Source organism: Culicoides brevitarsis, chromosome 1 (assembly GCF_036172545.1).
Source record: "Culicoides brevitarsis isolate CSIRO-B50_1 chromosome 1, AGI_CSIRO_Cbre_v1, whole genome shotgun sequence".
In the NCBI taxonomy this organism is placed as follows: domain Eukaryota; kingdom Metazoa; phylum Arthropoda; class Insecta; order Diptera; family Ceratopogonidae; genus Culicoides; species Culicoides brevitarsis.
The window spans coordinates 6234128-6244734 of record NC_087085.1 but is presented as its reverse complement, the minus strand read 5'-3'; the positions used below and the strand labels follow the sequence as shown (position 1 = coordinate 6244734).

The 10607-nt window shown below is 29.4% G+C and overlaps 3 protein-coding genes across 6 annotated transcripts; 2 read left to right on the top strand and 1 right to left on the bottom strand.

Annotated features, from left to right (window-relative positions):
- Positions 1-965: 965 nt before the first annotated feature.
- On the top strand, positions 966-6716 carry LOC134827889 (exocyst complex component 1). The gene is made up of 2 exons (XM_063840752.1): positions 966-3338; positions 6326-6716. Exons 1-2 carry the CDS (start codon positions 1041-1043, stop codon positions 6671-6673), a joined length of 2646 nt encoding a protein of 881 aa, XP_063696822.1. The 5' UTR covers positions 966-1040; the 3' UTR covers positions 6674-6716.
- On the bottom strand, positions 6702-7299 carry LOC134827891 (uncharacterized). The gene is made up of 2 exons (XM_063840758.1): positions 7140-7299; positions 6702-6999 (listed from the first exon to the last, which is right to left on the bottom strand). Exons 1-2 carry the CDS (start codon positions 7183-7185, stop codon positions 6785-6787), a joined length of 261 nt encoding a protein of 86 aa, XP_063696828.1. The 5' UTR covers positions 7186-7299; the 3' UTR covers positions 6702-6784.
- A 51-nt stretch (positions 7300-7350) lies between these two features.
- LOC134827890 (major facilitator superfamily domain-containing protein 8-like) lies at positions 7351-10389 on the top strand. 4 transcript variants are annotated; one of them, XM_063840754.1, is made up of 5 exons: positions 7351-7520; positions 7765-7970; positions 8694-9806; positions 9864-9951; positions 10010-10389. In XM_063840754.1, the coding sequence occupies exons 2-5, from the start codon at positions 7773-7775 to the stop codon at positions 10261-10263; spliced, it is 1653 nt and encodes a 550-aa protein (XP_063696824.1). In that variant the 5' UTR covers positions 7351-7520; positions 7765-7772; the 3' UTR covers positions 10264-10389. The 4 variants fall into 4 exon arrangements, with proteins under 4 accessions (XP_063696824.1, XP_063696825.1, XP_063696826.1 ...); XM_063840755.1 differs by lacking the exon at positions 7351-7520 and adding an exon at positions 7608-7708; XM_063840756.1 differs by lacking the exon at positions 7351-7520 and adding an exon at positions 7622-7671.
- Positions 10390-10607: the final 218 nt, after the last annotated feature.

Sequence of the window (10607 nt, the reverse complement as noted above, 5' to 3'; positions counted from 1 at the left end):
TTATGACATAACACTCCTTCGTTGACGTTTCAGCTGCCAAAGTCATCAAAAACCAAGGCCAGCTAACAAAAAATTCAGGAGTTTTTTAAATTTTTTAATTTTTTTTAAATTTAAAATTATTTATTAAAATAAAAATTAAATTATTAAATTAATAAAAATTATTAATTTTAATAAAAAATATATATATTTTTTTATTTATTTTTTAATTAAATAAAATTGAATTAAATTAATATTCCAATTAGTTTTTTTTTTTTAAAAAATTAAATTTTAAATTAAATTAAAAAATTTTTAATAAAATCAATTTTTTAAAATTTAATTTAAATTTTTATTAAAAAAAAATATTTTTTATTTATTTTTTTTAAATTTTTTTATTTATTTTTGTTTTAATTTTTTTTTTTATTTATTTATTTTTTTTTTTTAATTTTTTTTCAATTTTTCTATTTATTTTTGTATAAACAAATATTAATGCAAAAAAAAAAAACTCAAAACAACAAAAATATTGATAAATTGTTTAAATTTTGTGATTTTGTATGAAAAGAAGTATTTCAATTTTTTTTAATTTTGCCCTCCATTTTTTTTCAAATTTTTTTTTTTGCTAAAAAAAATTAAAATTTTAATAGAAAATACTGTAATGTAGATAATTTAATAGAACAATATTTTACCATTAATTTTTAGATTTTTTTTGCAATTATTTAGACAAATTTTAAATTATTTTCATTAAATAAAAAAAATTAATAAAAATTCATTAAAATAATTTATTCTCAAAAATTTTGTTAAAAATATTGAAAAATTTCGAAATTTCGTTAAAAATTCAAAAGTTTAACGTAAAAATTTTAATAGAACGAATTTTAAAACCTCAATAGAACGGATTATTTTTTTTCCATAAGAATTATCTACATTACGGTAATTTTCGGTATTCATAATTTTCATGAGCTGGCCTTGTTAAAAACAAAATATCAACAAAAAAGTGGGCGAAAAAAGAAATTCCTTCAAAAAATTACCTTTTTCTGTGTTTTCCTCACGATTTAAGCTGCAAAACTATGGCAGCCGGCATCAAATACATTTTACAAAAGGAGATTTGCGATTCGGTAGACGAGCGAATTATTTCCGTGGTGCATGTCAGCAAACTATTTAAGAAGAAAAACACGTATTACTTGTGCATTTTGAGTACCATCAAGCCTCGCGTCGTCGTATCGCTCTGCCAAATCAAACACGAAAAGGGAATTTACAAGAAAAAACGCAGTTGGGAGCTATCAGAACTGAAACAAGTCGATGGAAGAAATTCTGAAGCCGACACCCATGAATTCGACTTGATTTTAGAAAAGCAATATCGTTGGCTGGCCCCAAATTTGCACGAAAGACAACATTTCATCACAACGCTGTGGAAGCAAACGAACAAATTACGCACGAACAAAGTCGATTTCAAAAATGTCCCGCAATCGTGGTTCAGTTTGAGTCCCGAACACGGAGCTGCGGCAGATGCAAAGCCCGATGTCGAAGGAAGCGGCGACGAAAGTGACGAATTGGAGTACGAAGACTTCAATGCACTCACCGAGAAGGAAGAAACCGACTTGAATCGTCTCATGAAGGATTGCAACTACGCAATTAGCAATGCGGAGCTCTTTATGGAACAGCTAACGAACAATTTGCAAGATTTGGATGGCGCCAATGTGCAAAGTGTGCTCGCCAGTGAAGCACAAGTCAATAAACTCATGATTCAGATCGAAAAAGCGATCGACGAAGCGGAAAAAATCGAAAATCGTCTCACGAGTTACGACGAAATTTTGTGTCACATTCGCGATACGATGGAAAAAATGGGCGAAAAAAACGCAATGATCGAAATTGCCAACAGTAACAACATTAAATTGCAAGAAGAGCTGAAAATGGTAGTCACGCAACTCGATTTGCCTCATAATTTGCAAGGAGCTCTCGCAAATCCGGATTTAACGACGTCAGCTGGCTTGAGAGTCGCAATTGAAGCGGGAAAAGCTCTTCAAAATGCGATGAATGCTGAAATTGATGCCCCATTGTTGCGTTTGACAGCAGTTCAGGATCAGAGAAAACGATTTGACAAATGGAAAGCTAAATTTTCGCAATCTATCACGCGACATTTGAACAATTTGTTCATCCATTTGGGAAATGACTTTGCCGAAACGCAACCAACGAGCGATTTGGTACTCCCGAAACACAACAACGTTCATCGAGAGCTCGCGGCGTATTCGGAACTCATGCATTGGATGAAAGCCATGGACCGAAAGGCGTATGATGCTTTGGTAAAAGTTTATACAACGTCCTTGAGCAAAGTTTACGAACGCGATATTCGATCATTTTTCGAACAAGCGACGAAACGAACTCAAAACAAGCGTTTTGACTCGCGGGACGAACTGAATACTTCCGTTTCGGGCAAACTCAAGCTTCAAACGGGCAGTAAAACGGTACAACATCCATACGGATTGTTAGGTGTCAATAAGGAGTTATGGGCTCCGGGTGCAGAAACGAGCGAAAGACATGCTTTTGATTCCGTTTTAGAAAAAGTTTTGGCAGAATTGGAGCCTGTTGCGTTAAGTGAACAAATGTTTTGTATGGAATTTTTCCAACTAAATGTCTCGAGCCCGACATCAAAATCGAATGTTTTGACGCCGATGGATGTTTCAACGCCTCTCGAGAGTCCCGGAAAGTCAGATCGTGATCTTTCCTTCCCGTCGCCGCAGAAAAAACTCGATCGACAAATCAACGAAGAACTTCGTAAAATGATGTCGTCACTTTTTGGATGTTTAGAGCAAGAACTCATCGATTACATCATGTCATTCGAAAAGTACGACAGTTTTTTCTCGTTTTACGTTCTTGTTCGTCTCACACAGCATGTGATGTCGGCACAAGATGCCCATTCATTCCTCAGTATGACCTTCGGATCGGCACTGATTCATGTCAAGCGAAGCTTCGACAAATTCATGCATCAACAACTCGCCTCGATTGCCGATGCAAAAGTCCCGAAACGCTCGAAATGCGGATTGTTGCCTTACGTGGAGAACTTTGAGGAGTTCGCAAAGACCTCAGAAAGTATTTTTAAGAAGACACAACGGCGAACGGATTTGGATAAGTGGTACACGAAACTTGTGCAATCGATTTTTGAACATATTCCAATTCATGCACAAGAACATCCGAAGACGCCGCATCAAGTTATAAATATGGAGAATTTCCATCACATGCATTCCCTGTTGAAGCAATTGAAGGTTCCGGTGTTGGAGGACATGCAAAAAGATGCGAAAGTAAGATATCAGGAAGCGCTGAGAGCGTATGTCACGAAATATTTTGGAAAGCCGCTCGAGAAATTGAATGTAAGTATTTTTATTTCAATTTTTAACTTTTCAAATTTTAAACAAAAAAATATTTTTTTCCTTTTCATTTCAAAATTTTCATAAAAATTTAAAAAAATAGAAAAAGTAGTCGTCTAAAGAACGACATACTATACCGCATTTCGATATTACATACATATCTTTATTGTTGTCCTCACTTTACAATTTCATACTCCTCATTTCAATTTTCCGAACTTTTTATCAACTACAGACTTTCCATTGAAATGCATATATTTCATAATTTTGTACCCCTAATTTCACATTTTCGTACTCCTCGAAAAAGAAGAAAAACGGTCATGAAATTTTTCAAGTCAAGTTTTAATCAACTTTCGATGGATTTCAAAGCTAAAATTGAATAAATATTCATTCTAAAGTTCATTTCTGTTCATATTGGGTCGATATTTGATTTTTGGACGCTGATTTTTTTACATGTCAATCACTTTTAAGCCTAAAATTGAATAAATATTCATTCTACAGATGATTTCTTATCATATTGGGTCGATATTTTATGAAACAAAAAAATCAGCGTTTGGAAGTAAAAACGCTGATTTTTTTACATGTCATGTTTTGATCACTTTTAAGCCTAAAATTGAATAAATAGTCATTCTAAAGATGATTTTTGTTCATATTGGGTCGATTTTTGAAGAAACAAAAAAATCAGCGTTTGGAAGTAAAAACGCTGATTTTTTTACATGTCATTTTTTGACCAGGTTTAAGCCTAAAATTGAATAAATATTCATTCTAAAGATGATTTTTGTTCATATTGGGTCGATATTTGACGAAACAAAAAAATCAGCGTTTGGAAGTAAAAACGCTGATTTTTTTTTACATGTCATTTTTTGACCAGTTTTAAGCCTAAAATTGAATAAATATTCATTCTAAAGATGATTTTTGTTCATATTGGGTCGATATTTGACGAAACAAAAAAATCAGCGTTTGGAAGTAAAAACGCTGATTTTTTTACATGTCATTTTTTGACCAGTTTTAAGCCTAAAATTGAATAAATATTCATTCTAAAGATGATTTTTGTTCATATTGGGTCGATATTTGACGAAACAAAAAAATCAGCGTTTGGAAGTAAAAACGCTGATTTTTTTACAAGTCATTTTTTGATCACTTTTAAGCCTAAAATTGAATAAATATTCATTCTAAAGTTGATTTCTGTTCATATTGGGTCGATATTTGATGAAACAAAAAAATCAGAGTTTGGAAGTAAAAACTCTGATTTTTTTTGCAAGTCATTTTTTGACCAGTTTTAAGCCTAAAATTGAATAAATATTCATTCTAAAGTTGATTTCTGTTCATATTGGGTCGATATTTGACAAAACAAAAAAATCAGCGTTTGGAAGTAAAAACGCTGATTTTTTTACATGTCATTTTTTGACCAGTTTTAAGCCTAAAATTGAATAAATATTCATTCTAAAGATGATTTTTGTTCATATTGGGTCGATATTTGACGAAACAAAAAAATCAGCGTTTGGAAGTAAAAACGCTGATTTTTTTACATGTCATTTTTTGACCAGTTTTAAGCCTAAAATTGAATAAATATTCATTCTAAAGATGATTTTTGTTCATATTGGGTCGATATTTGACGAAACAAAAAAATCAGCGTTTGGAAGTAAAAACGCTGATTTTTTTACATGTCATTTTTTTGAATAAATATTCATTCAAAGTTGATTTTTGTTCATTTGGGTCGAATTTGACTAAAAAAAAATTTTGAATAAAAACGCTATTCATTCTAAAAATTGAATTTTCATGTTCATATTTGGGTCGATATTTGACGAAACAAAAAAATCAGCGTTTGGAAGTAAAAACGCTGATTTTTTTACATGTCATTTTTTGACCAGTTTTAAGCCTAAAATTGAATAAATATTCATTCTAAAGATGATTTTTGTTCATATTGGGTCGATATTTGACGAAACAAAAAAATCAGCGTTTGGAAGTAAAAACGCTGATTTTTTTACATGTCATTTTTTGATCACTTTTAAGCCTAAAATTGAATAAATATTCATTCTAAAGTTGATTTCTGTTCATATTGGGTCGATATTTGACGAAACAAAAAAATCAGAGTTTGGAGGTTCAAACTAGTCTGATTTTTTTGAATAAATATTCATTCTAAAGTTGATTTCAAGTTATTTGATTTTTTGATCACTTTTAAGCCTAAAATTGAATAAATATTCATTCTAAAGATGATTTCCATCAAAATCTCCATAATTTTTAAATAAATAAAAAAAATTTTTTTGGGGCACAGCGTTACTGACACACACACACACACACAGACGACAAGTCGAATTTAATACCGCATTTTTTCTTCGAAATGCGGTAAAAAAAATTAGGTATAAAAATTTTGATTTTTTTTTTTTAATTTAGAAAAATTTTCAGAATTTGATATGTTATGGTATAAAAATTTTTGAATCTATTTTTCAAATTATGAAAAATTTTAAAAAATAAAAAAATGAAAAATTTAAAAAAATATAAAAATTTCGATAATTTAAAAGATGAAAAACTTTAAAACCATATTATATTATGAAAATTTTAAAAATTATAAGAACTTTAAGAATTTCGAAAAATTTACAAAAAATTTTAAGAATTCTAAAAAATCATAAAATTAGTTAAGATTCAATAAAATATGAAAATTTTGATAAAGTTAAAAAATTATTAAAATTATGAAATTCTTGAAAAATTTTAAAAAATTAAAAAAAAAATTAAATTTTGCAAGATCCAAAAAAAATTTATAAAGTAGAAAATTTTTGAAAGTTATAATTAAAAAAAAAAAAATTATAAAAATTCGAACAAATTTTTAATCAAAATATGAAAATTTTTATGTACTTAAAATTTCAAAAAATTTAGAAAATAATGAAAATTTTATGAAATAGAAAAATTTTTAAATTTAAATTTTTCAAAAATTTTGTAAAATTTCTAACAAATACTCAATCGAATATTTAACTTTTTTTAATTTTATTTTTCAGTTATTCTTTGAAGGCGTTCAGCAAAAAGTATCACAAGGCGTCAAAGAAACCGAAATTTCGTACCAAATGGCGTTCTCAAAGCAAGAATTACGCAAAGTTATCGCTCAATATCCCGCGAAAGAAGTCAAAAAAGGTCTCGAAAGTTTATACAAAAAAGTCGACAAACATCTGTGCGAAGAGGAAAATTTACTTCAAGTCGTTTGGCGAGCGATGCAAGAAGAATTCATCACACAATACAACTATTTGGAGGATCGCATCCAACGTTGTTATGCCGGCGCAATGATCAGTTTGGACTTTAAAATTGACGACATTTTGAATTTCTTCACGGAAATCGCCCAATCACACTAAATTTACTTGTTAACAATAAAAAATCACGTACTTTTACGCTGAAGCAGATTTATTTGCCTTCATTTTATTTTTATGCTAAATTTTTGAACACAGTTGAATTTGGAAACTAATTTAGTCGAGGGTTTTTGGGGGAGAGTAGTGTAATTCCATCAAACCGGAGTTGGCGGCGAATGCGAGAGATGCTCCAAAGACCGCAAGTCCCGAAAACAAGACAGAGTTGTAGTAGCGGTTACGGGCAGCTTCCAACTCGAAAAAGTCTCCGTGTGGTTGGGGCATGTCGTTCATGGTAACGGTGCGATGATGCTTGCTCTTGTATCCACGACGAGCTGAAAATTTAAGAGAAAAAATTGATAAAATTTGGAATCAATACACACGACGAGCTTATACGGGTTATATAACATGGAAAATTTTCAACTTCAATTTTTCGATAATTTCTTGTTAATTTTTAGATATTTTTGATTTTTACCTGTGAAATTGACGCTGTTGCGAATGAACATACGAGCAGCTTGCATTTTTGCTTCGATTTGGGGCCTTTTTCACGCAATTAAAAAAAAGACTCACGCAGGAAAAAATTTAAAGTGTCAAAAAATGAAACGTCAAAAGTTCCTCACACTTTTGAACTCCTCAATAAACAGCTGTTTTTGGTTTGAGGAGTACGAAATTGAAAAAGTATCAAAACAAACCATTTTTTTCTTTGTTTTTTGTTAAAAAAATTACTTTTTATACCTTTTTCTTATCTTTAGACTATGTTTTTGTAATTTCAAAATCAAAATTCTTCCATTTTTCATTGGACTTAAGAAAAAACTGACTGAATTCGTACAAAAAAATTCAAAATTTGTATCAACAGGTGAGAAAGTTCAAATTCCAATTAGAAAATATTCGTTCTCGTAACTTGTTTTATCATGAATCACTCGAACGATGCTTATCAGTTTATCTTTTTGCCTTGCAAGTGACTGACATGACGTAACAAGTATCTTCAATGCTTTTATAACCGCAATGTAAAATAATATTTTACCTGAAAATCGATCTTTGAAGGTTTTTAGTCAGTTTACGTTCAGAATTCAAGCTAAATAGAAGTTTTTTCATTTCAGAGTGAAACATGGATTGGTTTAAAAAAGTTTTTCGACGAGGAAGAGTAGCGGAAGTCAATCGCAAAGAGTTACACAATCCATCGTTAGAGACAGAAACGGAATATCGAGAACGATGGGTGTCGATTCGAATAATTTATTTTACGATGTTTCTCATGTCTCTTGGATTTAGTATCATTCTTACGGGGATTTGGCCTTATTTGAGTAAGGTATTTCATGAAATTGATTTTTTTTATGTTTTTCAAGATTTTTTATGACATTTTTACAAAATTTATTCATTTTTTTTAATTTTTTTTTAAATATTAAATAAATTTATTAAAAAAATGTTTAAAAAATAAAAAAAAATATTAAAAATAAAATTAAAAAGATGAAGTTTTCAACTTCAAAACTTAACACTTTAAAGTATGAAATAAAAAAAAATAAAAAATAAAAAAAAAATTAAAAAAAAATAAAAAAAAAATTAAAAAATATAAAAAAATAAAATTAAATTAATATTTAATGAATTTTTTAATTTCTTTTTTTTTTTTTACTTCTTTTTTTTTTGCTCAATATAATTTTTTTTAGAAGTTAAAAACTTCATTAAATATTAATTTAATTTTTTTTTTATTTTTTTAATATTTTTTAAATTTTTTTTTTATTTTTTTTTAAATATTTTTTTTAAATTTTTTAATTATTTTTTATTTTTTTTTATTTGATTTTTTTATTTTTTTTTTTTTTTTAATTTTTTTTTTAATATTTTTTTTTATTTTTTTTAAAATTTTTTTATTTTTTTTATACCTAATTTTTTTAAATATTTTTTTAATTTTTTTTTATTTTTTTAATTTTTTTAATTTTTTTTTTTAATTAATATTTTTTTTTTGTAAATATTTTTTAAAAAATTTTTTATTTTTTTTTTATTTTTTTTTTTTTTAATTATTTTTTTATATTTTTAGATGGATCCTGATGCAAGTAAAGAATTCATGGGATACATTGTCGCTGCTAATCCTTTAGCTCAAATGATTTTCAGTCCTCTTGTTGGATGGATTGCCAACAAATTAGGCTCAAATCGTATTCCGCTCTTGAGTTCTTTGAGCCTTTTCACGTTTGCCAGCGGCTTGTACTCAACAATCGATCTTTTTCCATCACACAAAAAATATTGGTTACTCGCTTCACGATTTCTCATCGGCTTGAGTTCCGCAAATATCGCTGTTGCACGTTCTTATTTGTCCGCAGCAACAACTATCGATGAAAGAACGGGCGCTGTAGGGATGGTTTCTTTGGCGCAAGTTCTTGGATTCATCGTTGGACCTGCTTTACAAGCTGCTGTCACGCCATTTGGAGATAAAGGCTTTTTACTTTGGGGATTTTTGCCAATTGACATGTACACAGCCGCTGGATGGATAAATGTTTTCATGGGAATTCTCAATTTATGTCTCTTTTTGCCTTTTATCTTCAAAGAACGCAAAATTGCAGCGAAAGAAATTATGGTTTTGCAGGGAAAAACGAGCGAAAAGGAGACATGGAAAGCAATAAAACCGGATTATGTGTCGGCATGGACTTTGATCGGAGCATTTTTCATCCTTGTCTTCCATTTTGTACTTTTGGAGACTTTGGGAACGCCTCTCGTGATGGATCAATTTGCATGGACAAAGGAAGAAGCAGTGAAGTACATGGGAATTTTAATGGCGGTTGGTTCAGTTATCGCTTGTGCAAGTTTTGTCTCTATCAAACCGATGACGACCAAATTCGAAGAACGAAAAGTTCTTTTATGGGGAGGATTTTTCTTGATGGCTCTTGCAGCAGGTAGTTGTATCCCAATGGGATCTGAACCGCCGAAATTAGCATATCCCGTTGAGCTAAATGGAACATTAGATCACAATAATAACACGATTTGGGTCGACGAAAACGAAGTTGGATGTCCTATTAAGCAAGAATGGTGTGCAACGACAAATGCTTTGACGATCCCTCAATTTATTTTTGGTTATGGCTTAACTTCATGGGGATATCCGATCGGAGTAACTCTCATTCAAACCATTTTTTCGAAGATTTTGGGACCAAGACCTCAAGTAAATTTTAATTTTTTTCCTGATTTGAACTTTTTTTTAGTAATTTTAATATTTTAGGGTACATGGATGGGAATTTTAACAGGCGCTGGATGCTTTTCGCGTGTTCTTGGTCCTCTTTACATCTCTTTCGTTTACACAAATTACGGTAAATTTGATTTTTTATTATGAAATTCTGTCAAAAATTTAATTTTTTTCATCAACAGGTACCTATTTCACTTTTGGCAGCATAACATTTTTGATGCTAAGTTGCATGTTATGGCTTTATATTGTTCGTGGAAAACTCGTTCCTCCTATTTATGAGAAGCCAGCAACAGAAATGATCGAAATTGTTTCAAAAAAACCCGAAGATGAAACGCAACAAATTCCAAAGACTGAAAAATCTACAAATATTAGCACTGAAGACGCACATCAGTCAATTAGTTTACTTAAAAATGAAGATGACGACGATAGGAGATGATATTTTTACTAAAATGACAACTATTTTTATTGGAGAATTATATATTTACAACTTAAAAGTTACTTATTTTACCAACGATTTTGTGTCATGTTACGAGAAAAGTAAATAAAAAATATTTTACTTTCATCAAAAATGAAAATTATTGAGAAACGAAATTTTACATAAATTTAAAATTAAAAAATTAATTAAAATTTGAAAAAATCAAAAAACTTAAAAAAAAAATTTTATAAACTTAAATTTTTTATTATTTTTAAAAATTATAAGAATTTGAATTTTTTAAAAAAAATTATGAAAAAATTTTAAATTTTTTAAATTTTTAAATTCATTTTTAAAAATATTTAAAA

Bases quoted from the DNA above. Each gene is read 5' to 3' on its own strand.
- LOC134827889 (XM_063840752.1), top strand. From the start codon at position 1,041: ATGGCAGCCGGCATCAAATACATTTTACAAAAGGAGATTTGCGATTCG. The intron at 3,339-6,325 runs GTAAGTATTTTT...TTTATTTTTCAG, and splicing joins AGCCGCTCGAGAAATTGAAT to TTATTCTTTGAAGGCGTTCA.
- LOC134827891 (XM_063840758.1), bottom strand. From the start codon at position 7,185: ATGCAAGCTGCTCGTATGTTCATTCGCAACAGCGTCAATTTCACAG. The intron at 7,000-7,139 runs GTAAAAATCAAA...TTAAATTTTCAG, and splicing joins CAACAGCGTCAATTTCACAG to CTCGTCGTGGATACAAGAGC.
- LOC134827890 (XM_063840754.1), top strand. From the start codon at position 7,773: ATGGATTGGTTTAAAAAAGTTTTTCGACGAGGAAGAGTAGCGGAAGTC. The intron at 9,807-9,863 runs GTAAATTTTAAT...TTAATATTTTAG, and splicing joins TTTTGGGACCAAGACCTCAA to GGTACATGGATGGGAATTTT. The intron at 9,952-10,009 runs GTAAATTTGATT...TTTCATCAACAG, and splicing joins TTTCGTTTACACAAATTACG to GTACCTATTTCACTTTTGGC.